At 39.5% G+C, this 26,781-nt stretch overlaps 3 protein-coding genes across 3 annotated transcripts; 1 reads left to right on the forward strand and 2 right to left on the reverse strand.

Moving 5' to 3' along the window:
* Positions 1 to 2,029: 2,029 nt before the first annotated feature.
* LOC114701852 (alpha-defensin 3-like) lies at positions 2,030 to 2,892 on the reverse strand. Its single transcript, XM_028882047.2, has 2 exons — positions 2,713 to 2,892; positions 2,030 to 2,142 (listed from the first exon to the last, which is right to left on the reverse strand). Exons 1-2 carry the CDS (start codon positions 2,882 to 2,884, stop codon positions 2,030 to 2,032), a joined length of 285 nt encoding a protein of 94 aa, XP_028737880.1. The 5' UTR covers positions 2,885 to 2,892.
* A 6,936-nt stretch (positions 2,893 to 9,828) lies between these two features.
* LOC114701865 (alpha-defensin 23-like) lies at positions 9,829 to 11,146 on the forward strand. Its single transcript, XM_028882058.2, has 2 exons — positions 9,829 to 10,023; positions 10,931 to 11,146. Exons 1-2 carry the CDS (start codon positions 9,852 to 9,854, stop codon positions 11,038 to 11,040), a joined length of 282 nt encoding a protein of 93 aa, XP_028737891.1. The 5' UTR covers positions 9,829 to 9,851; the 3' UTR covers positions 11,041 to 11,146.
* Positions 11,147 to 21,189: 10,043 nt separating this feature from the next.
* LOC114701864 (neutrophil antibiotic peptide NP-2-like) lies at positions 21,190 to 23,453 on the reverse strand. The gene is made up of 3 exons (XM_028882057.2): positions 23,394 to 23,453; positions 21,967 to 22,148; positions 21,190 to 21,431 (listed from the first exon to the last, which is right to left on the reverse strand). The coding sequence occupies exons 2-3, from the start codon at positions 22,133 to 22,135 to the stop codon at positions 21,316 to 21,318; spliced, it is 285 nt and encodes a 94-aa protein (XP_028737890.1). The 5' UTR covers positions 22,136 to 22,148; positions 23,394 to 23,453; the 3' UTR covers positions 21,190 to 21,315.
* Positions 23,454 to 26,781: the final 3,328 nt, after the last annotated feature.

Below are 26,781 nucleotides of genomic sequence, written 5' to 3' on the forward strand. Positions count from 1 at the left end.
ACTTTCTGTGTAAAATCCAGATGCACAAATATAAGGACAACATTTTCTCACATATACAAGATAAAAATCAACATAATGGAAAGTGAGAATAGAATACTTGCTAAAGAAGACTGGCAAGGTCAAGGGTTGCAGAGGAAAGGTTGGTCAATGGGTACAGAATTACATCTAGGTAGGAACAATGAGTTCTGGTCAATTATTATATAATAACATGATTTTAAATAATAATGGATTATGTATTTCAAAATAGTTAGACAGTAGAATTTTAGTGTTTCATCAGAAAAAATTACAAATGTCTGAGGTGCCAGACATGCTAATTCCCCAGTTCAATAATTTCATAATCTGCATATACATATATCAACTCTTACTATTATGCCCTGTAATTTTTCACCATTACAATAGGTCAGTTTAAAAACAAACAACTCTTGAATTTTATAAGAAAAATTCACCCCAAACTTCAAAAGTGGGAAGGAAGAATTCATAAGATTAATCCAACCATGGTCAAGAATTGGCAATAGAGTGAGAAGTTTGAATGAACTCTTTAGAGACAAAGACAGGCTTTCGGCATTGTGGGCTAGTGGAGAAGCCTTGGAGAATGTCAGTGGTTTAATCAATGTGATTGTGTCAAATGTTTGCTGATTGACACTTAATGGAGTTATACTAGCTGTACCTGAAAACAGAGTACCTATGTCCTTAGATAATTACATTTCAAAAGGATGACCCCACATTTATTTAAATCATTAAGTTTATTTTGGAAAGGACATGATAGACTATTTTAAGAAAGAAATGTTTTGTGGGACTTTGGTAACTGCATATTATGTTTGCAATCACTCATCAATTTTCTGTGATATTTGAGGCTAAAAGAGTTGTACTGTCTGAAGTTACACTTTCTCTACGAGTTCATTTGGTGGAGCTGGTATCTGTCATGGCCCAACACAGATTGTTATAGCAACTACCAAATGAGATGCTTCTAGCATCCCTTTTTCCTCAAAGAGTGATGGGGTATTCTATTCTCCCAGCATGCCTCCTTTGCCCACAAGGATGTATGCTGTGAACCCACATTACCTGTGTTCCTGGAATATGCAATCTAAGAGGTCACCGATGATGTCTTTTCATCAGATATCATACATAACTCCACTAAGGAGTGTGCAATGTTCTGGAGTCTGAGTCTTAGCAATCTGTAGCACCACTGGGGACTCCAAGCTTCAGGGAGAACCATCTGTTGATTTTTTATTTTTCTTGGAATCACTTCCAAGCTACATTACACACACCAAAGCTACCAGATAACTCACATAGTGTATATTGCAGAGCAAATTGGAATCATTAGGCACATGCTCTTACTGTATATGAAGAACAGTTTTCTGTATATAAAATACCTTTTGCTGTATACAAGCTTAGGTGCTGTGAATATATGCACATCATATAATGGGTTGCTTTGCTTTTGTTCAGACCCATTCTGTCTTTGTACTAACATTTCCAATATTGGTAAAAGTTGTCTCTATGGAGCCAAAAACAACCCAGTGCTTAGAAGGTAGAGGCATAATCCAGGCCTAATCATTAAAATTTTAACACTGTTTAAGGGGACTGTGGTTCTCTGAAAAATTAAGGTTAGGACTGTATAAATCCAAAGCCCAAAGTAATAGTTTTTTCTTAAGATGTAGGCATGTCTTTGGTTGTGAGTTGAATCTACATGAAGGCAGAGTCAAAAGTCAAGAGAGAAATGTAGAAGAATCATAAGCACTCTGAAATTTCTTTACATTTTGTTTCCAAATGCTGGGATCATACGTTGGAGTCTGTATTTTGTGGGTAAAAACTAAATTATTTATTCAAATGCAAAAGTTTCCTTGAAGGCTCTGGTACTTAATTTCCAGAGTCCTGACTGAGTCATACAGCAAATACTGAAAGAATGCAAACACACAAGGAACATAATGCAAGAAATTTAATGGAGACAAAGGAGAAACACAAGGGTAGTGGTAAACAGAGGCCTCTCTTGGGGCTCAGATGGTCATCTTGTTGTTTCTGGTCTCCATGATCAGCGGCAGCAGAACACGTAGGTTTTCCTACCCCTGGTGCAGATCCCACTGATTCGTTCCAGTATTTTGCAGGATCGCCTTCGACAGTAGCATGTCAAGAGCTTCCTTGAGGCTGGAGACATACATAGAAAATCAAGAATTGAGTGTGGAGGTTGGCTGGATGGGATATTATACAGCCTATGAAGATGTGTGATACTGCATGGGTAATATTACAGCCAGCCATATGGTAAACTCAACAGAAAGTGAAATAATGTACTTGAGTCACATTCAGTGTTGATAACATGCAGAACATCAGATCTATTCTGATATGTCTATAATTTGTATGCTCATTTTCTCACCACTCATATACCTGAGTGAAATCTTAAACTGACTTGAAGTTCTCCTAAAAAAAAAATTATCTCCTTAAACCTAAGACTACTCAATTTGTTCTATAAGGATCACTCAGTATATTGCACTACATTCTGGTGAAATATCAAAGTGGGTTTTTAGAGCAAAAAACATGAGAAAGAAAATCAACTGACTTCCTCCTCTCTTAATGATAATGTTGTGAATAAGAAAGAAAAGGAAGTAAGACAGAGTTCCTAAGGAAGCCAGATTGCTCTTGAAAGGAACCCAAGGCACATCTTCATTTCTCTCTCTCAGGAGACTCCAACCCACTATCACACTCGGCACCACCATTCACCTGCTTCTTGAAGAGCAGAGCCTTCTGGGCCTCCAAAGGAGATGGACACATCCTGGTCCTCTACCCCAGGCTGATCCTCATTTTTAGTCTCTCCAGTTGCTTCAGGGATGGAATCAGCCTGGGCCAGGTAAGCCAGCAGGACAAGGGAAGAGAGAAGGACAAGTGTCTTCATGGCTGAGAGTCACCTGGAGGAAGGGTGAGCAGAAGCCCAGTGTGTGGGGAAAGAGTAGCCAGCCTGCATTTATAGGGCTGTCTTGAGAAGGAGCAGAGACCAGCCCTGTTGTTAGAGAGGGCATGCACTAATGGGAACTGGGAGAGACTGTTGCCCTCAAGATCCCTTTGATGTTCCTCTGTTCTCACAGCTGCCATCACCATGTTGGTCTATGTATTCAGTGACAGCCGTCCCTTTCAGCTGATAATGATGAAGGGTCCATACTATCTTCCCCTGTTTCCCATCTGCTTGAGTATTTACCTTTCTGTGGTCAGGAAAGAAAAGAGGCAGGCAACTTCCAAGTTCATAAGCTCATGAAACAAGGGGTTTTTGTGTTCTGAAGTTGGAACCTACTGTTCTCAGAAAGTGTGGACCCTGGACCAGACCTGAATACCTGTGGCTTGGACAGTCAGTTCTTTGATGCTTTGGTATTATCACCCTCATGAAGGAAGACTCTGTGAATCCCTTCCTTTGGGGCCGTTATGGAGATAGAAGGATTACTCTGTTGAATCAAGCTCAAGAGGAGACGAGGCACAGGATGGTCAGAGTGAAGCTAGAGCAGGTTGCTCTGAAGATGACAGTGTGACCTGACCAGTTCTCATGAGTGCATGCCAGGTGCCTCTTCACAGTTTGGGAGCCATCAAATGATGTACTGTGGCTTATGTATGAGATCTTGGACTTTTTACTTTTTGATGATGAGAATTAAGGCACCAAAAATAAACAACACCTACCCAGTAAAGAGGGTTGCAAGTTGTTTCTCATCCTCAGCTAGACAATTAAATGTTCTGTTCCTGGTGCTCCAAGATTTGCACCAGTATTCACCCGGACACATTTCTGTACTGAACTATTATCTTTTCCCCAGTAAGATTATTTTTACTTATGTTTTGCATAAAAAAATATTAAATTTTTCTCTTGCCTTAAATTATGCATGGTGTATGCTATCTCTGAATTCATTTTTATAAATTGGGATCTGTAGCTAGAGTTTTCCACAGCAGAGATCCTTTTCCAATTGGAAGAATTTAGTTATTTCTGTGCTTTTCTAATAAGTAGGAAAACATCAATGTATATTTTTATATATTTACATGTATCTATTAAATATATTTAATGAATAAATATATAATAAAAATACATATAAATAAATCATGTAGCCTAATAACAACCATTATTTTGTCTGCATGTCTAGAAACAGAAATGCTGGGTGTATTACTACACTAATCCAGTGAAATAAGAAGTCATACATGCTCCACTGTTTCCATCCACAGTACCTTGTGACAGTTCATCATACTGCTGACTGTCATGACGCCAATATGACAAACATTCTGGATTCTTCAAGCATCTTACCAAGTGTTTTATACTCTCTACATCTTCAGGCCTAACCAAGATTTGTCCTGCTATTATGGGAGTAGTCAACAGTTTACTTGACTGAATCTGAATCTTTGGATATATAAAGGTTGGTACATGCTGCTCACTTTGTTTATCAAGAATTGGAAAAAAACAAAGTACTGCTCTCTCTGAATCTGGAATTACACAGTACTTATCAATGATGATTTTTTTTTTATCAACAGTCCTTGGAATGTAAGTGTCTGCCTCTTAGATGAAAGTGTTTTAATCAAAAGACTGACTCCAGTTAGTAGCAGGTGCAAAGAAGAGCACAGATTCCAGATACAAAGTGAAAGAAAGAAGCTCAAATGCTTCTACTGGTCGAGTTGTATACTTCTCTCTCTCTCTCTCATTTTGCCTTAATTTACACTGGACTCAGTCACAAAGGAATCTCTCCTGCAATAGGCTCACATATTCTTCTGAAACAATCTCATTCAGAGAGAATGAATTCAAGACACCTGAAGAAGGAATATCAATGAATTCATGTAGTGGTAACTAGAGTGAAAAACAAAGAGAAAGGCTATTCACAAGATAAAATGTCAAGGAAACAAATCATGCACAAAGAAAGCCAGTTATAATAGAAATTAAACAAATGAGGGCCACAAGATGCCTTAGTGAGAGATGGTACCATCACACCTGAAAAACCATAGAACTCACACAGTGGAAGAAACAAGTAAATCTATTACCTCTCCTCTGACCTCCACACATGTACTGTGCTACATGAGTCCTCTCTACACATACATTAGGTAAATAAATGTAAAACAAATTTTCATGAGTCAGACTCCCCTATCATGCTAAATTTTACTTTAATGAGGCAAAACAGGTTACATTTGTTTATGTTGCAGTATATTAGTCTAACTCTTTAAAGGTTTATTATATTTGTTTATGCTATATTTGTTTGACAATGAAAGGATGTATATAAATTATGTAAAGATGTGTTGCATTTGATTCACCTTGCCTACCTAAAAACAAAACCAAAAAAAAAAAAAAATAAGCCTGGTACACCTCTGGGGATCAGGTACAGAAAGCATACTTTGTCCCACAGAGGGGTTCCCTAGTTTAACTGAATCACAAAGAGTCTAAACAGCTAACTTTGTTTGGTCTTGGACAAATATCGAAGAACTGCCAGTTTATATCCTAATTGACACTTACTTTAGTTTGTGATGCTCAGAAGACATGCCCCTATTGGAATCACATCTCCTCTATCAACACGGCATTGTCAACATGTCCACCAACTGGGCCCGATTCCATCACTTATCACTACAATGATCCTCTGAAGAAATTCCAGTAGGCAATCTGCATTATCATGAAAAAACACCTAAGATTTTTGAAAATATCCCACTCTTCACAGGAATTTAAAATGTACAGCACATGCTTACTGGCTCATACCAGCCATGGCAGGCCGAAATTATGGCTTCCTATGATGACCCTAGACTCCATGCAGAGCATGGAAACACAGATAAGTATGTAAAATGTGGCTGGAGTCAGAAGTCCTGTATTGACTTCAGAGTTAAAATTCCAACAGAGTTCTCTGGTTCCTGAACACCCATCTTTAGAACAGGGAGGTTTGTCTCCATGGTCTCAGGAAACTCCTCAGCCTAACACAAAGCTCAGCTACTTTCCATTAACCACCCTAAGATCACAGTCTTCTGACCAGAAATATCTGCACATTACTCTGCTGAACTTTCCATGGTTTTCTTCTTCCACCACCATTATCATTTCTAATACAGTTCACTTCTCAGATCATCCAAGTCTCTTTCATCCTCAAGTGAGACTTGATGTCTCACTCTTCTGTAGCTACACTTAACCTCTTTGACTTTATCTTGGAAAACTGCTTATTTTGTGTAATTTCTCTTTAACAATGAGATAACTAATTCCATAAAGTTCTTGAGTTATTTGAAACTAGAAAATATGATTCTTGCTAGTTTCACAAATAGAAATTATTGAGTACTGGATAAAACATTTAGATGCTAATGAACTTAACAACTTCTTACATAAGGTGAGAATACTAAACTTTCATTTATTATACAGTCAGGACAACTTTGTGTGACTTCACAGAAATCATGATAATTTCAAGCATACGATGCCAAATAGCATTTTCAAAGTATATAATATATGCATTATATTTATATTAATTGGTTGCTAAGATCTCTTTATTTATCCCAATAATGGATTTTCACAACTCAATAAGGTAGTTGCTTTTATTGACCAATATTTTGTGGCTTTTTAAAGGTACTTTGAAGAAGTTAATTAACTTACCCAGAGACACTAAAGTTTAGGTAACAGGGCTGTGGCCAAATCCCTTGTACTTCACCACTAGCCAATGTTCCACCTTAACTTCTACATTTCAGAGTGCTACCTTCCATCCTTTAATGGGACTATTTGACGTCCTTGCTTAGAACCTGACAGTGGCTCATGGTTGGAAAACAGCTGTTGGCAAATGATCTCTCCACAGCTTCTCCTTGGTCTCTCTCTACCTCTGAAAATTCCCTCTTCTGGGACTTGATGTGAATCCACTAGTAAATAAATTACACTCTCTAGAAATACCTGAAGAAAAGGTTTTTGCCAGTTATCAAAATCAAACACACACATGTGATAAATGCTAAAGAAATAGAATTGATTATTATAGGTAACTGAGAGCTCTGTTGACATTTTGCACACTGGTTTGTGACACAAAACATGTGCAGAAGTGATCACACCTCCACCCACCTTAGAATTCAGGAGATCTTCAGAGGAACATGTCCTCAAGACTGTGACTCATCTTACCCAGCACCTCCTGCGGGTCAATAGAGTCTGTGTGCCTGTGAGGAAGGAAGAGCAATAGCCTTCCCATGTGGACACATGGGTTAGTTGCAATATCTGAAGTTTCAGAGGCCAGTGGAGGTAACTTCCATTCTTTAGAGGCAATGTTTGAATAAGTGATGGTACTTGAACACCACCTAGTACAAAGGAATATAGGATAAACATCACTGAACTTTGAAGAGTTCCTTCATTTCTCCAACATCACTTCAATGTCTCTGACCCACCAGCTCCATCCACAGCTCTACTTTCTAACTGCTTTTTGAGCATCTACAAGTGATTTATATGGCAGAACATCAGTGAGCCTGAAACCTCCCTGGGAAGGTAGAACCTCCTCAACTGTGGTAGTGTTTAAGAAAATAAACTTTCTCAATCACAGAATTTTAATAATGCTGATAAATCACTCCAACACACAAGTTTGAGTTTAACAAATTTAAGTTGAAAGACAGGAAACACAGAAATATTATTAAATAAATTTATAAATCAAGTTGTTTGGCATAGAAAACAAAAAGACAAAGAAAAATAATAATCTTAAGATTTGTAACATTTTAAAAGAAAAAATTTCCTGAATGTATGAAAAACAACTAAAGGTTAATTAGAGAAAATGTGGGTCTGGTGGGGAGGCTCAGTGTTTAAGAACATTTGCTGCTCTTGCAGGGGACCCAGGTTTGGTTTCAGCACCCACATGGCAGCTCATATCTTTCTGTAACTGCAGTTCTAGGGATTTGACTGTCTATTTGGTCTGCACAGACAACAGGCACACACACAAACACACACACACACACACACACACACACAGGCAAATTAATTATTCTTATAAAATAAAAATAATTAAATATTTACCTATAAAAATGTAAAATGAATGTGCCAACCACTCCCTAAATGGAGAATTTGACCAAATACACGTGGTACACACACTACTCCGGCATGTCCGCATCTTCCCACAATTCATGAGAAAAAGGTAGACTGGGATGATATTGAATTAACAATTGTCAGCTACTAGACTGGGACAAGGAATTATGAGGAAAAAATCAAAGTACAGGTATCAGCCTTCACAAATTCCATAAAAACTCCAGCAGACTGTAAACTTACAAAGTAAAATTTGTTTTTCCCCAAAGCTCAAAAAACTCAGAAGTAGGTAAGTGGTCACATTGACTTCCCAGACAGAGGATTCTGGTCTCTTCCTTCTCTAGTGTCCACATGAGCAGATGTCTTTCTTCAAATAAGATAGATTTTGCTACCAGGATTTGGGAAAAAAACAAAAGAAAGAATAGAAAATAACAAGAAAAAGAAAACTATGGTGCAATCCAAAACTTGATTGCCATATTTAAAAAGGGCATTTTTCTTAAAGGACATATTTTAATGGTTTGAGATACTCTGGAACTTCAGTGACCAGTTCTGTGCAGAACACTGGCAGAGAGAATAGAAAGTAAAAACACAATAATATAAATCATTCAAATGAGCATGGTGTTCTTTGGCTATACGAATTTAGTAAGTGCTACTGAGGCCAACTCTGTAAAGATCAGGATGACAGCGAGGATGCGTCTAAAGTAGATGATGTGCTTATTGACTGATAAATCTAAGTCTGTAAAGGTATTGAGAGGTCATGTATCATTAGCAAATATGGTGTGTGTGTGTGTGTGTGTGTGTGTGTGTGTGTGTGTGTGTGTGTGCATGTAACATAATACTCTTAATGCTTTGCTAATTATTGCACAGAACTGTAAATAAAAACATTTTAACAATTGATTAGTATTTATCAACATGTAAATATGAGCTAGGACTTATAATACTGAGACCCCAGATGCTAACTGAAATTAGTAGAATGTTCTGTATGTTTTGGCATATACATAGTGAGGGTGGGGGAAAATAGATAAAAACATGTACAGAACAATATTTATATATGAATAGCAGCCACTTCTTGGAGTAGAAGTACTTCTTGGGGTTGAGATGAAACACATCACTTTCTCTACATTTGGAATGTTGTTTCTTGTAGGTAAGTTCACATTTTCTAAAAGTTAAAAAAAAAACCGCAGAATCTGAGACATGAACCACAGCACATCATTTGATGGCTCCCAAAGTGTGAAGAGACACCTGAAATGCACTCATGAGACATGTTCAGGTCATACTGGCTTCTTTAGAGCAACCTGTTCTAGCTTCACTCTGACCATATCTGTCCCTTTTCTCCTCTTGAACTGGATTCACCAAAGGCATCTTTCTTTCTCCATAATTGGCCCCAAAAGAAGGGATTCACAGAGTCTTCCTTCATGAGGGTGATAAAACCACAGAATCACTCAAAGGACTGACTGTCCAAGTCACTGGTGTTTAGGTCTGGTTCAGGGTCCATGCTTTCTGAGAACAGTAGGTTCCAACTTCAGAACACAAAAACCTCTTGTTTCATGAGCTGATGAACTTGGAAGTTGCCTGCCTCTTTTCTTTCCTGACCACAGAAAGGTAAATACTCAAGCAGATGGGAAACAGGGGAAGATAGTATGGACACTTCTTCATTATTAGCTAAAAGGGAGGGCTGTCACTGAAAACACAGAACAACATCATGATGGCAGCTGTGAGAACAGAGGAACATCAAAAAGATCTTGAGGGCAACAGTCTCTCCCAGTTCCCATCTGTGCATGCCCACTCTAACACCAGGGCCTGTCTCTGCACCTTCATGACAGACCTATAAATGTAGGCTGACTGCTCTCTCCCCACACACTGGGCTTCTGCTCACCCTTCCTGCAGGTGACTCTCAGCCATGAAGACACTTGTCCTTCTCTCTGCCCTTGTCCTGATGGCCTACATGGCCCAGTCTGATTCTCTCCCTGAAGCAACAGAGGAGACTAAAGATGAGGATCAGCCAGTGGTAGAGGACCAGGATATGTCCATCTCCTTTGGAGGCCCAGAAGGCTCTGCTCTTCAAAAAGCAGGTGAGTGGTGGTGCCCACTATGATAGTCGGTTGGAGTCTCCTGAGAGAGAGTTGAAGATGTGCCTTGGAATCCTGTCATGAGATGTGTGATTTGGGTAGTTATCTCTGTTGATCCTCTAGGATTTTAACTGTCTTATTTATACGAGTAACAGTGAAAGTTAAAAAAAAAATGTAATTGATTTTCTTTCTTTTGAAGTTTTTTGATCTAAAAATGTATCTGTGGAAAACATTTAAAATATGCAACATATTGATTAGCCATTTGCCTATCCAAATGATACTTTTATTATAGAAAGAAAACTCTGCTTTGCTTTAAATAATACAGTTAAGAACCAAATGCCTGTTGTATGATATTTTGTTTGTGTACTGACAAATAAGGCTTGCCGGGAGATCAGAGTGTGGAGGTAGCCAATAGTTAACCATATAAGCCTTGCAGTGCTGGTCCATGACTTTAAGCCTAGCAATTGGAGGAATCACATTTTAACTTGGAAGTAGAAACAGGAATATAAGTTAGACGGAGACAGGATCTCTCCCTACTTGGTGTGAGGATTCCAGAGGTAAATCATTCAAATGTCCTTTGTGGCTTCTGCTCTGCTTCTCTGATCCATAGGCAAGCTCTATGTTTCAGAACACAAACAAAAATTTCATACCACATACGGCAGTATATGAATATGTTGGTCAGGAGACATACAAAGGTAGATGAGTGTGAAATGGGTTTCAAGTGCTGCATGGGATCAACACTTGTTCAATGTATTATTTCCCAGTGTTTGGAGTTGATCATGGTGCCTGGTGTGATGTCACCAACACAAACAAACCTCCTCTTTACCATGTATTGTGAATCTTTATAGTATTGTACACTATTGTATACTGCAGTCTACCTTACTTAATGCCTGATCTCCTGTCTTCTTAGCCGGCGGAAAAATCTTGACTTGCTACTGTAGAAGATCCTGCAAATTTTTTGAACGTGTCACTGGGACCTGCTGGCAAGGGTCCAAACGCTTCAATTTCTGCTGCCACTGAGTCCAGAGATAAGATCACCATGTGCTCTGAGACCTTATGATCTGTCATTTCCCTAGTATTCACCTGAATTGTTTTTCCCTCTCTAATAAATTTCCTTGCAAACAAAGAATATGTTTTTTTTCTTTGATGTTTTCTTTTTGGCTTAATCAGGACTCTTTCAAGATATCTAGTAGAATCTGCAATGAATACTTTATAAAAGGAGCCTGGGTTACATTTTACTAGTCATGTGTGAACAGAAGGATAGATACAAAGTCACATCTTATTGATTCTGCTCTAGCTACTTCTCCTGTTTGTCAACTCTCCTGTCCTTTAGATGGGACTCACCCTCAGAAACATGTCCCACATTTCCAGGATCCATTCTTCTATTGGAGGACATTGAGGTTGTTTCCACTCTCTAGCTATTGTGAACACAGCAGCAATGAACATGCCTGAGCAAATATCTGTGGAGTAGGATGCTGAGCCCTTTGGGCATTTTCCAAGGAGTGTTTCAGCTGTGCCATAGGGAGAGTTCCTTATAGTCTTTGAGAAATCTGCACACTGATTTCAGTAGTTCCTGTTTGTAATACCACCAGCATTAAATAAGGGCTTCCCTTTCCCAACACGCTTACCAACAATTGTTGTCTGTTGTTTTCTTGATCTTAGCCATTCTGACTGGGGTTAGATTAAACCCCTGAGAACATTAAATTCATGTTTCTCTAACTGTTAAGATTGTTGAGCACTTTTAAATATATTTATTAGCTATTTTTCTTAGTTTTTTGAACATTTCCAACAAGCTGTTAACCTTTTGGGAAAATACTTATCATTCCCCAAACTCTTCCCAGATTACTGCCTTCTCTACCTACCCATGTTTGTGTCCCCCCTTTTTTAAATCCATCTAGACCATTTTTTGCTGCCCATATGTTTTTAGATATGAGGTTTTCATATGGCAAATTTACCATGGGATACACTCAGAAAGAATCAGTCCCCTCTCTAAGTAGCTAATAACTGGTAATACAACAACTGATAGGAGTGGATTTTTGAACTCAACTCCCATCTCCATTGAGGAATTTGGTCTGATTTGTGCTTATGCACTACAGTCATACCACGTTGACCATTCCTGATCTCATTTTAGGTATTTTTTTTATATCCATTCCCCCCCTCCCCGAATTCGCTGTTCTGATCCATACCTTATTTTCAATTTGGCTGTTTTCTTAACATCATTTTATCTTTTTGGGGTTTTTTTTTGTATGCTGAATGATATCCTTATCAAAGGTATAGCTATGCAAAGATCTTTGTCACACTCTGAACTTCCTCTTTACTGCACTGATTTATATTATTATTTGCTATAGGGAAGGTGATTTGTTTTATAAGGTCCTATTGTCACTTGGCCTAAATCCTAAGTTGTTAATCCTATACCCATGGATATATAAGCATTGTTATATAAACTCTCTTATAGATGCATGTATGTATTTGTAAGCATTCAAAATTTATACACACACACACACACACACACACACACAAACACACACATTATAATTAAAGAAGTGGTAGTATATTTGTGGTGAGGATGTGGGATGAATTGGAAGGTTGAAAGAGAGCCAGAAGCAGAGTAGATGCAGTGTTGTTCATGTACATGGTTCCCAGGAAAATGTTTAAAATGAAACTGAAATTTAAAACATTGTATCCCACGAGTTCTGTTAGAAACATCATCAAATTCCGCATGTCTCATAGATACTGTGCCCAATGGACTGTCCTCCAGAAGCCTTGGTATTAGCCCTGTACACTGTCTTTTCCTCCAGCCTGTGTTTAGTGTAGTACTGGCCACCACTGATGCCTGACAACCTGGAAGACCTCCTGCTGAGAATGTACAACAAACAGAATTCTGGCCACATAAACAAACTCCCTCATAGGGTAGTAATGAGGATACCTTTATAATATTAAATATATTTGACTTACCATATCTTCATTTTCCTATTTTTTACACTTTCTTCTCTCTTCCTTCCTGTGGGGTCGGGAGCCCTGTACCAACTATCTTCTCCATGGAAGAGCCAGTTGCTTGATGGGCATGAAGGACCAGATAGAGGAGGAGTTTCGGTGTCCTCAAATCCACAGTTTCAGACACTAAACTGACACCCTACTTTGCACATGTAGGGATTTGATGTGAGATTCATTGGATTCATTTGGGGCTGAAAATAATCAACTTGTGTTAAGTATATATTAAGTTGGTTTTTTGAGACATGGTTTCTCTGTGTAGCCCAGGCTATCCTGGAATACACTTTGTAGATGCTGCTGGCCTCAACCTAACAGTCACCCCACCTCTGCCTCCCAAATGCTGGGATTAAAGGCATGTGCCACCACTACCACCACCCAGCTAGATAATTTTAAAAATATACTTTCTAAGTTGATAGGTAAACATTGGTATTCCCTTGAGGTGCCATTTACATTTTTGTATGAGTTAGTGCTCGATTTGCATGGAAGGAATAATTTGTAGATCCTGGTATTCTCTTGTTATTGTTCATTTTGTGTTTGATTAATATGTAGTGTTACAAGCTCTTCATAAATTTAACAAACTAGCACTGTTTCCTAAGTTTTACAGAATGTTTGAAAGCTTATAATTTTCTCTGGCATTAACTTTATGGTTCAAAAGTTCTGTATGTGGTTAATATATCATGCACCCCAATAAACTTATCTGGATATCAGAGAACAGAACAGCCACTATATTAAACACAGGTTTAGGCAGTGGTAGCATATGCCTTTAATCCTAGCATTCCAGAGGAATGGAAACCACACTGGAAACAGCCAAGCATGGTGACACATGCCTTTAATCGCAGGAAGTGGTGACAGGAAGCAGAAAGGTATCTAAGGCATGAGGAACAGGAACTAGAGACTTTTTAAGCTTTTAGCTTTTAGCAGCAGTTCAGCTGAGGTTCATTCGAATGAGGACTCAGAGGCTTCCAGTTTGAGGAAACAAGATCAACAGAGAAATTGCGAGGTGAGGTAAGCTCTGGCTTTTTCTGTTTCTCTGAAACTTCAGCGTTCACACCAATATCTGGCTCCCAGGTTTGTTTTCATTAATAAGACCTGGAACAGTTCCTGCTACACGTGTATTATTCCCCCTGACTTTTGTAAACCTGGACTTTCTTTATTAGTGATTTCCTGCCATAAACGCATGCCTTCCAAATTGCATCCTGAGTCAAGTTCTTTCTCTCCAGCAGCGTTTCATGAATGTTGTCATTCTGACATATACATCACGTGCATTCGCCCAGCAAGTGCATAGGAAACAGGACTGGAGATGGCACTGATGAGTCAGAGATTGCAAAGTGACTTCGGTGACACCTTCCTAGGCTGTTTCTTCTTCTTCTCTGGTCTTCTGTGCCACAACCTTCTTTCCATCCTCAGCCAACACATAAGTCTTTCCATCAAAGATCCAAAGTTGATCCTGGACCTCTCATCTTGACCTGATGAATTTGTCTGCTCAGGATGCCCGATTTTTCCCTCTGTTTCAAAGAAATTCAGAATGATGCTCACCGCAGTGTAGAACCCCAAGATGGGCCACAATTTCAGTACTTATTTCTCCTTGCAGTCTCCTTCTAGACATAACACCAACATTTCTGTCCTTGTTTCTGACTTTTTATTCTTTTGGTACAACAAGTTCTGATCACAGTTTTTCCCTCTCAAATCTCCTCTCATATCTCCCCTACCCACCATTCCAATTTGATGCCTTCTCTCTCTCTCCCACTTTCGAAAACAAGCAGGCAAATCAAACAAACAAAGAAGAATAAAGGAAAAGCATGATGTACTCATCACATGTGGAGACACACACATATACAATCAAAACCCATACAAAACATACAGAAGACAGCATTAGAAATCATAATATAGAAAAAAAGACCAGTAAGGTTTTAAAAACAAAAAACAAAAGCCCAAACCAAGTTACAGGAGACAAAAATACCTTCATAAATAACTTTGAGTTAATTTATACCAATATTTTTTAATGAACAATTTTCTTCACTCACCTTTCATAGGGCATTTGAATTATTGGTGGTGTCATGTGATAAATATTGTTTTCATGCTTTCTAGAGTGCACACAAAAATCAGGTTTCATGGGCCTCACATCAAACCCCAGAAGAGGGAATTTGCACATATATCCTAAGAGGAGTCTGTGAAACCCATAGGAAGGAGTATGTAGAGATAGCCTAAGGAGAGGTTATGAGACTGAAAGGAGAGAATTTTGTACATAGTCCCTAAAGAGAGGCTCAGAGCAGCAGCAGCCTCATCTGAGAATCAATTTCCTATTTCCTTGTCTCTAATTCCACTCGTAAATCAACAAATGAACAAACATCTATCTCATTTGTTACTGAAAGTATTAAGTATTCATTCCCTCAGAATTAGAATGCCTGTGAAGAAAAACACACATTTTTTGTTTGTTTGCTTGAGACATGGTTTCCTGGAACTCATTCTGTAGCCCAGGCTGGCATCAAACTCACAGAGATCTGCCTGCCTCTGCCTCCAGAGTGTTGGGATTAAAGGCACGTGCCATCATCACCACCCAGCTCAAACACACATATTTTTTCAGTGTTGTTTTTGAAAATTGAAGTTATCCAGTCCCTAATTTTATATTTTGTAAATATAAAATATTGTGTATGTTTATTTCATATTTTTAATAAACAACTTATTTGTCATTTAAAGCTTTTTCTTTCTCCTTCAAGCCAATGTCTTGCTCAGCATCTCGTGTAAGAAGCAGGGCTGAGTGTCTGTGAGGGGCAAAAAGAAACTGGTCTCAAGTAAGCTCATCAGTCAACTGAGGGCTTCTCATGTGTGGTGTTGAAGTCCTTGTTAGATGGATTTTAGCTCTTGGAGGGAGAATTGTCAGCCCAGATGAGAAAATTTCATCAAAACTATATGTGCATATTTATAGACAGACTTACAGTGTTATAGATTCTTGTTTGCTTTTTAACAGTATGCTTGCTAATGCTGTCTTCAATGGAGCTAATACAATCTCAAGTCCTAAAAGACATACATTTTCTTATGGTGTTTTCAATAAAACTCCAATCTTTTAGGGAAGAAGGTGGTGGCTTTCCTTAGAAGGAAGTTGACATGAGTGTTTAAGTGTGTCTGGGAGAGAACTATCTTTGAAAATGTTGAAAATGTAAGTGAGGGCAGAGTTGAGAGACAAGAAATACACACACACACACACACACACACACACACACACACACACACACTAAACAGAAGTGCTCTTAAACTTTCCAAACACTTTACTTCTTAAGCTTATTATTTCCTGACATTTCTAGTATTGGAAGACAGGATTTTGTTTAAAGGGCTCTTGTTTCTTTAAAAATTGCTGTGTTGGGTTCCTAAGGAGCTCTAGTTTAGTCTAATAGCAAGTGGCCTAGAAAAGTAATCTAGAGAAGTGGCTGCAGTGAATTTATTTCAAATAAAGAAAATTAAGAACAAGTACAAGGACATTGTCAGCTGGTTCTTTGTTCTTGAGGATAAATGTGGTGTTGTTTTTATCTCTGCTCTTGATGCTCAGTGGCAGCATAGTAGGACAAGTATACATGTTTTTGAACAGGCGCCTCTTACACTTTGAGGACAACATGGCAGGGTCAACAGGAGCACCGCTGGTTCCTTGATAAACCTACTGATGTAGAGTATATGATTCCCTGAGTGCCGGGTCACACAGGGATGGTAAGGAAATTTAGAAGTTTTGTGCTGAATCAAATGGGTGTAACATGGGACTTCCTTAGATGCAGCTGCATTAACAACTCTGTCAACAGAATTCAATATACACAGTAAGTGTTAGTCACTTGGCATTTGAAGCTTTGCTCAACATTCTTTACTTCTTTGTACCTCAGACCCTCCAAGCACACACTGAAACATATTATCATTCCAGGCACAGATTCAAAATTATCCTCTATAATTAAAATATTCTGTCTTTAGCTAACTTGACTTGTTTTGACTCAGAAAGTATTAAGGTCTGTTGACGTCTTAAGATGTTGAGTTGCAGACAGATTTCAGAACCAAGTCTTTAGAGGAAGAGCATCTCTTAAATGAATTTGTCTCTGGCTTTTCAATCTTCAATTAACTTTCAATTCAAGTAACTTTCAACTTTCAATGGGAAAGTTCAAGCCTGGAGAAGTTAACTAAAGAAGCTTGCAAGCAATATGGACCTTTCCAGACCTCATCCACAATCTCTGTCCACCCTTCTCCTTGAACTCTGATCCTCTATCATGTGGATGTGTTCACCAGCTTCTTGAAGAACAGAGCTTTCAAGCCCTCCAAAGGAGATGGACCTGGTCTGCTGTGGGATGGTCTGTATGCCAAATTGCTTTGATTGGTCAATAAATAAAACAGTGATTGGCCAGTGTCTAGGCAGGAAGTATAGGCGGGACTAACAGAGAGGAGAAAAGAAAGAACAGGAAGGCAGAAGGAGTCACTGCCAGCTGCTGCCATGACAAGCAGCATGTGAAGACGCTGGTAAGCCATGAGCCACGTGGCAAGGTATAGATTTATGGAAATGGATTAATTTAAGATATAAGAACAGTTAGTAAGAAGCCTGCCACGGCCATACAGTATATAAGTAATATATGCATCTGAGTGATTATTTTATATGTGGGTTGTGGGCTTTGGGGCTTGGTGGGACCTGGAGATAAACTCTCCAGCAACAATGGTCTGGTCCTCTTCTGATGGCTGCACTGATCAGGGGCGTCCTCAGATGCTCCAGAAGAGGCTCAGCCTGGGCTTGGAGGACCAGCAGAAGAGTGGTGATAAGGAAGAGTGTCTTCATGGTTGAGAGTCACCTGGAGAATTGATGAGCAGTAACTAAGTGTGTGTGGCATGAGGACTCATTATGTATTTATCGGTCTGTTAGGAGAAAGTGCAGAGACGGGCTTTGCAGATAGAGAAAGGGAGCATTAATGAGGAAAGGAGGAACTTTCCCCTTCAAAGTCCCCTTGATGTCCCTCTGTTCTCATAGGTTCCAGGACATCTAAACTGTGTTTAGTATCTGCTTGCTGAAGAGCATGAAGATAAGAATATCATTATCATTTTTTATTGTCTGAGTCAATTTTCTCTCATTAATATTTGAAGAAGAAAAAACCCACAAAATTTTCCTTCCCTTCAATATTTTATAACAGTATGGAAAAATAGTATTAATTGTTTTTTAAACATCTTGGTGAATTTGGCAAGTGAAGCCATCATTCCTTGGGACTTTCTTTGTGGAGCTCTATAAACATTCTCAAACTTATATACTGTTGTAAGAAACCCAGAGTAGAAAATATAAATTTGGTCTAGACATAGAAGCCTGTTTCCAAATCCCCTCTAAAGCACTTGTGTATACACTGGACAATGCAACATGAAAAGATACGTCCAGATCTTTAAAGGGAATTGTCTTACAGTACACTGTTTTATTTTTAGTATGCGTACAATGTGATGGGTCATATTACTGCATTTTCACACACACACACACACACACACACACACACACACACACACACACAGATAACTGATATTCTTCTAGGACACCATAGTCCTTTTAGTAGGGACTGGGGAAGTCACTTTAATCAAAAGTTGTCAGAGCACCTAGGTAGTCACAAGCAATAAAATTTAGTTGAATTCTACCTCACGCCATGTGGCCACGTATAAAAGTCAATTCAGAGAGAAACAGTGTCGTAGAGCTGACATCTGATATCAAAACTCAGAGAGCACAGGAGAATGTTTATGTCTTATGATTGGCATGGAACAAAAGAAACATGTGTTTATCACTAAAATTAGTGCCTTAAGCTTTGAAGGACACTTTCAGGAAAGTCAGTAGAGTGATCACAGCCACCGTGGTGTGCATGTTTGTTCATAGTGAGATCGGGTCTGAGTTTACAGCCCAGTGTGGCATGCTCTCAACCTGTGTCATGAGACACTGATGAAAAATCACACTATTCCAGTAAAGGAGGGCCAGCTCCCATAGAGAAGTGGACAGCTGGCAGGGCAGTGGCCAGCAGGTGGCACAGCTGTCCCAAAGGCAATTCTTTTCTCAGAGAGTCTTCAGAGGCGTCTTAGAGTTGTATGCCCAAGCACCAGTTTGGTGAACACTTAACCTTACCATCTCAGTTCCAAAACAAACATTCCAAGAAGAGCAAAAGAGATGCTCAAAAGAGGCTGCAATCTATGAATTAAGAGATCTTTTGAGCATCAGTGAGGGGGTGAGTTTACAAAATCAACCATGACTCCTTGTTATCACTTCAGATTTTGGAAGGCTTGGGAATCTTTTGTATTTTGCTAGCGTTAATCTTAAAGTGGCTTTAAAAAAAAGGGGGAAAATAATGAGCTTGGGAGCATTTTCACACATCCATGTTTTAATATGTCTGATAAATTTGGTAGATGGTTGTTAAGGACTTGAGGATCGAGGTCTCTCTTTCCCTCTGCATTTTCATGTTCAGTTCAGGATCTAGTTAACTGTACAGGAGGCATGAGCTGGTGTGGGGACTGAGGATACTGTTTTCTGGAACCTGTTCCCTCCTGCTGTACCTCTTTGTTTTGTGGCATATCTTCTTATGTAAGTGACATCAGTCACAATTTCTAACAGCCCAGCACAAATTGAGAGCCATAGATAAAGGTATCTTAAAATACCTACACCTATATATCTTAAGGTATAGATAAGGACCTGAACACATTGGTTTCATGTTTTTAAAAGCCTGGCCTACCTATATCAAATTCAGCTTTACCAGATGTGGGAAAATAGTTCTGGTGATGAGCACATCTGGGAGGGACTTCCTGTTTTTCTTCTTATCTAGTACCTTTGCTGCTAACCTTTTTTAAAAAATATCTTTTATTAATTAAATTTATTCATTTATTTTGCATCCTGACTTCAGTTTCCCCTTCCTTTTCTTCTCCCATTACCTCTTCTACCTCCCCTCTGCCCGCCCTCCCCATTCCATTCATTACTCCTCTGTTTCTTTTCTGAACGGGACAGGCCTCCCCAAGGTGTTCACAAAGTATGACTTATCATGTTGAGATAGGAGTAAGCTCCAGCCCTTGCTAAGACTTGGCAAAGCAACCTAGTATGAGGAAAAGGTTCCCCAAGGCCTGCCAAAGTGTCAGGGACAGACCCCACTCCCACTGCTGGGTTTCCCACAAATAGACTAAGCTCTACAACTGTCACACATATATTGAAGGCCTAGATGGGTCCCGTGTAGATTCCTTAGCTAGCAGTTCAGTGTTTGTGTGATCCTATGAACCCATGTTAGCTTTTTCTGTGATAACCTTATGATAGCTTTGGACTCCCCCCCCCCTTATTGGTTGGTACAATCTTTCCTCCCTCTCTTCAACACAATTCCAGGAGCTTGGCCCAGTGCTTGGCTGTGGATCTTTGCATCTGCTTCCCTCAGTTACTGGACTAAACCTCTCTGATGACAATTCAAGTTGTTACCAATCTTATTACAGGAGATGCCAGTTCAGACTACCTATCCACTATTGCTAGGACTCTTAGCTGGGGTCACCCTGCTAGATTTATGGGCATTTCCCTTGCACTAGTTTTCTACCTGGTCCCAAAATGCACCTCCCTTCCCTCAAGATATCTTTTTCATTACTCTCTCCTTTTATCCTGTCCCTGAGCCCTCATGTTCCATCCCTACACGCCCCAATTTTACCCAGGAGATCTCTTCAATTTCTGCTTCCCAGGGAAATTCATGCATCCCTCTTTGAACCATTCTTGTTACCTAGCCTCTCTGGGGCTGTGGATTGTAGCATGTGCTAACCTTTCTTAATGCTACTTACAGTTATGTCTGTGGAGCTGATACAAATCTAGGGCTTTATGGGCAGATATATGATGTTGGCATGTTCAGTTAAATCCTAATATTGAGAATGAGGATGTTGTCTTCTTTGAGAAGTTAGGTCATTGAGACAGTGGAAACATGAAGATAGTTGTGTTGTTTTCAACCTCACACATTGCCAATGGCTTTGAGAGTTGTTCTAATCTAAATGAGGCAAGTTATGAGATGAAAAATGAGAATGATTACAATAGCGTTGAGTTGAGCTTTCTTATTTTCCAGAAGCCTGTGTGACAGCCTTGATATTCCTACACATCAGAGCCAGGAATTTCTTTATAGCATTCTGGTACTCCTTTCTCAGAGTCTTGCTTGGAGAAACCAGGCAAGCACAAGCACACACGTAGAGAACTTGCTGCAAGGACTTTATTTAGATATAAAGGAGGAAGAAATTCAAGGACACACAGTAGGGGACAAGTAATATCCTTCAGGCTCTCAACTCATATGGCAAATCTCTTTGTCTTGTTCTTAGTGATCATGCGCGGCAGCAGAGTCGGTAGATGACATTCCGGTACCTGCAGTACCCAATGAGGCGTTCTCCAAATCCACAGCCTCTTAATCTGCAATAGCAGGTCAAGCCTGACCTCACATCTGGGGAGACAAGGACCACAAGAAGCACTCAATGCCTGGGTCAGCAGGGTTAATGTGATCATGGGCACGATATGTGCTAGGTGAAGTGGGTCCCCCACATTCACCATTACTGACAGCAGCCTGAGCAATCACAGTCAATATGAATAAATATACACGTTAAACATTGGTAGTTTTGTTTTCTTCTCTTGTGCTGCTATCATCACACATTTTTGTACATCCTACCATTACATAAATCTCTAAACACCTGCCTCCAATTACTAAAATGTAATAGGCACAATAAGATATTCTCCTCATGACCAAGTCTAGCCATTTAGATCTAGAAAAAAACTAGTCATTAATCTCTTTATGTATTAAACCCAGTGATAGTCACAAGCATATCTTGAAACAAAAATCTTTGCAGAAAGAAATTGGTTTATTTGGTTCCTGCTGTTGAATGAGAATAATGAAGTAATTAAATCACCTAGGTGACCTGATTTCAGAGCTTTTCTTTATCCTTTTTCTTTGTTCCTATCTCTAACATGCTGACATCTCTCACCTGCATCTTGAAGAGCACTGCTTTCATCCCCTCCAAAGGATATGGACATATCCTGGTCATCCTCTCCCAGCTGTTCCTGGTCTAGAACTTCCTCAGCTCTTCTTTGGAGAGGTTCTGCCTGGGTCTGGAGGGCCACCAGAAAGGCGATGAGTAGAGTGAATGTCCTCATGGCTTTGGGTTTCCTAGGGGATGAAAAAAATCAGGAACCAAGTGTGTGTGTGTAGCATGTGAACAGAAGGGTCCAAGATAGGCCCTGAAGTTGGACAGAATTGATAAGGCTAAGGATCTGTCCTTGAAGTCCTCTTGATTCTCTTGTTCTCACAGCTTCCATCACAAAGTGTCTTCATCAGGGTGTTTGGTGACTGCCTTTGGTTTAAACTAGTGAGGATGGGGAGGACTCTGCTATTGTTTCCTGTTACCGCTTAGATTTTGTACTTACCATTTGAACGAGTGCTTACTTTTTAAAGTTAAAATAGAATAAGCAGCACTCTTATGCATTGAGTTCAAGAAAACAATGCCTCTAAATCTCTGAAGATGGATTCTGATGCCTTCTGTTGTCAACTCTGGGGTCAGACCTGGATCCTGATGATGCCTGTTAGTCAAGACTTGTTAGGGTTAGATGTGTTACAGCACATGTGATGGATGACCACTTTGACCTTATCACACTATGGATGAAATGAACTCCTGTGATTCTGAGTAAAGCATGAATCTAAGAAGGAGAAATGTTTATTCTTTCCACCTCTATGCAAGTAGGAGTGACATTTAAGTTATCAGAATTAAACCACACAACCCAATGATTTCATGCACAATTGGAACTTGATCTCAAATAAAATGAATGATTCAAAGACCTTGGCATATGATTTGAAAGCATTAAACTACTAGAAGAAAATTCAGACCTGGATCTGGACAGGGATTTTTTTTGTGTATGACACTAAGTGTGCTGAGAACAAAGCAAAGATGGGCAAGTGGGATTGCACTGGACTCTACATAGGAGAAGAAATAAGCATCAGCATGGAATGTCAACTAGAACATGGTGGGAAAGGTAGGCAAAGCATACACCTGATAAGAACCTATTTTCCATATACAGGTAATGTGTGCAACTCAGAAGCCAAACCCAAGTCAAACACTAAATGGTAGATGACCCAAAGAGATATTTCTTAAAACAGAAACACATTTTTAAGATGATATTATTCTCCCTACCTAAAGGATAAGTAAGACATCTGTTTTTGGAAAAAAGCATTGTGAATTTCCCCTTATCCAATGACTATTGTCCTTGGAAGCCACTAGAGGCCCATACAGAAGAGCCCTAGAAGTTGTGTCTTCAAATGTGGGCTCCTCCAGAGTGCCCTTGCCTTTAGGAAGTCAATTGCAGATAGGCCTAAATGCCATATCCATCCTTTGAAAATAAAGGGACTTTCATTACTTACAGATCCTTGGGCTGTGCGGAAAACAGAGCAGGAGACAGTACTCCTCTGTCCAGATCTTGGGATGCAACAGCAGTTGTAGCCTTGCAGGACAGACTTGCCCTTTTTAATGGTCACTTGTGATGTCCTAATTTTTTGTGGCTAATTTCTATTGGGTACTTCCAACACCTGTGGTGCAAGGACACTTAGGCAATTTGGAAAAGCTGGGGCAAGTCAGGGCTTCCAAGAAGGAACTTGTATCTATGTTGTCCAGGCCTAGACAATATTTGTTTACCCCATCTCTGCTTACACAGTGGAGCGTGTGCTGTATAGGCCTGTGGCTGAGGCCTAATCACTGATGTCAGAAAGTATGAAAGAGCACAAAGGAAACATATGGCTTACAAATCTGCTTTATACTTAGTGAAGATGACTAGAATAAATATTTAATGAGTGTGTAGAGAAGGACTTTAAAGTGAGTTCTCAGTGAATCTCCCCAGGACCTAGGTGGCAGCCATGAGAGCTAGTTAAGACATTCAGTGGATTAGGGATGCTGCACTAAGATGAGCTTGTACATTGGTTCTGCTGTGTGGCTGTACAGTTTCTAGTGGACTCTCTCACATGATTGATATGTATGCATTATGCCATTCTCTGGAGGGGCAGATGCAACCTTTCTTCACCACTAGCTAAGGATAAAGAGTTATCTAGAACAACATGGGCAAAATAGTCATGAGATGGTTATTTGACACATAATGGCTTCTGGATGTCCCAGAGACTAGACATATAGCAGAGAGATTGGTAGTAGATGGTCTTGCCAAGTGATGTGTGTTCAGAGGCATTATACCTAAACCAATATTGGTCATCTCTAAGGGCTGTATTAGACCAAGCATGACCAAAATGGACATTGCATGTTGGAGATGCACCAGCTTTTCCTGTATGCACCATACAGTCCCTAGGATAGAAAACAGTGCTTTAAGATGACTTCAGATCCTGAGACACTTGCTATCAGAATGCAGACTTGTCCAAACTCCTCTTGAGCATATATGGTAATTTCTTGACCAATAGCAAAGTCTCACACATGTCAGCACGCTGTATTTTTGCTTCCAAGACTTGAAATATTAATATTTTCACTTTCTTCTTATTGGATTATGTTATGGTCTGAATGCTTAAGTCTTACTAAAATTACTGTGTGGGCATCTTCCTCCTAAAGTTTATGAAATTTCTGAGTGTGGTCTTCTGTCAGGGGATTGGGTTAAAAGAGAAGAACTCCCAAGTATGAAGTAGTTCTTTTATAAAAGAGGCTGAGGGAACCTCCATGTCCCTTTTAAAAGTTGGGGTTATTTCCTGAATGTATCATTTGTCAACCAGGAAATGGGCCATCACCACAGAGTAAATCTTTTGACACTTTCATCTTAGACTTCCTAGCCTCCATAACTTCAGGAAATTGATCCCATCTGCTGTGTATAATACGATTATCAATGATCTGATACATGGTGTTGTTATATACCAGTCAAAATGTACTAAGACAGATGTTCATGCTCGAACCCATTTGCCATACTTTGAGGAACTCCATGTCTTGTGGAGGAGACCAGTGGGGAAGAACTGAGGCCTCTTATAGTGGTAGATCAGAAGTACTTACTTATTGCCAGGCTGCTCATGGAAAAATGATTTGATTTATAATGTTTACAATATTCATCATTAAAACCCACCTGGTTCACACAGGGACAACTGTCTAATGATTCTTCCCTCCTGAGCCAGTATGGATAGTTGTGGTCTGCACATCTTGTCTCAGCTCACAGCCCTGCTAAGCTTCCTCCTGACACCAGTACCACTTGCCTACTACGCTGGAGGGTTCATCTGCAGTAAACTCTTCAAATCCTAGAGAACCACTCCTTTCTCTGCCCATGGTGTTGACCAATGTTCAAGTGGTAAATTCAAGTTAGAACACGTGCGGGTGTTGTATGGAATCCATTTCTTACTCTAATGGTTTCTTACACAGCAGTAGGAGAGCAGAGCGTGCTTAGGTACACAGTGAGCAAACCTGTGACTTGTGTAGATTATTTTAAACATAAACTTTTGCTTTGTCAATGTATTTATAAAGGGGGACTTTATCTTTTCTCTTAATTTCTCAAGAATAACCCAGAACACATAATAAATAAATGGCATGAAATTCTGTACTCATTGGAATGTTATAGTGAACAAGTTCTTTTCATTTTTCATCTAAATTTCTGCCAAAGTGTGGTTCAGGTCTCTGTCCTTGGGGAGAGAGTTAGTGGGAAGTATATGGTCTTGGCAATTGCTAGAACATGAGGGAGACCAGGAAGTTGTCGGGTTTTTTTTTGTTGTTGTTTGTTTTGTTTTTGTTTTTAACTAGGAAGTTAAGCTAGTAAGATTCCATTGATCTGCCCTTCATTAACTCTGCTATCATATCAGAGTCATCAGAAAAAGAAAGAGAAAGACAGGACAGGACAGCATTTTTATTCCTTGAACCAACCAGTTTCTCTAGGCAGGATTCCTCCTTACAGTTCTCAAGAATTTGAGTGAATATGCTGCCTCAGCTTGAGGTGGTTCATTATCGTTGAATCCAAGACTCCAGTTAATACACATGGGAAACCCGACCAAACCTAATGCAAAACATTCAACATGAAAGAGCTGGTTACAGCTGTTGTAGGTAGAGACTGGGCATCAGAAATCTCAGGTCATTCTAAAACACATTACTGAGGCTAATTATCAAAGAACATGGGATCACTCACATCAGAAGACCTGAAAGCAGTGGGATAGGTTATACACCAGGTGTTTTAAGTTGACACTCAAGTGAAGGTATATCTAGGCAATGGCAAATGTGTGGACATGTGGTCATTGGCTAGAGGGCTGAAGAGAGTGAGGAGAGAGTCACTGTCACCTCGGGTGTCAGAGTTCCAAGTTGTTGGGAAGGTGAATATCCGGGCCACATTAGACTGGAGAATCTTCTTCTCTAACCAGTACATTTCTGAAATGATCTGTGGAGCTTTGAGTGGCAAAGAAAAGTTCTCAAAGCACAGAAAAATATATTTTCTCAATCCTTTATATCCTGTTTCTGGTTGTAGAAAGAGATCAGGAAACCAAACTTTCAAATGGAAATGAACACAAATTGGACAGATATCTTTGTGTATTACAGCTCTGTACATTGTACATTATTGTACATTATTGCCAAGAGATGACATTGACCTCCATGTCCTACAGTGGGAGAGTGGGTAAAGAAAATGTGGGATACATAAACATTGTGTGTGTGTGTGTGTGTGTGTGTGTGTGTGTGTGTGTGTGTGCATGTGTGCACACTGAACACTCTTCAACCACAAAACATGGAATTTTCAATAAATGAGATGATCCTGGAGGACACTTAATGTGTTAAATGCAGTTGCACAAATATAAGGAC

The sequence above is a fragment of the Peromyscus leucopus genome, chromosome 17 (assembly GCF_004664715.2).
Source record: "Peromyscus leucopus breed LL Stock chromosome 17, UCI_PerLeu_2.1, whole genome shotgun sequence".
NCBI lineage: Eukaryota > Metazoa > Chordata > Mammalia > Rodentia > Cricetidae > Peromyscus > Peromyscus leucopus.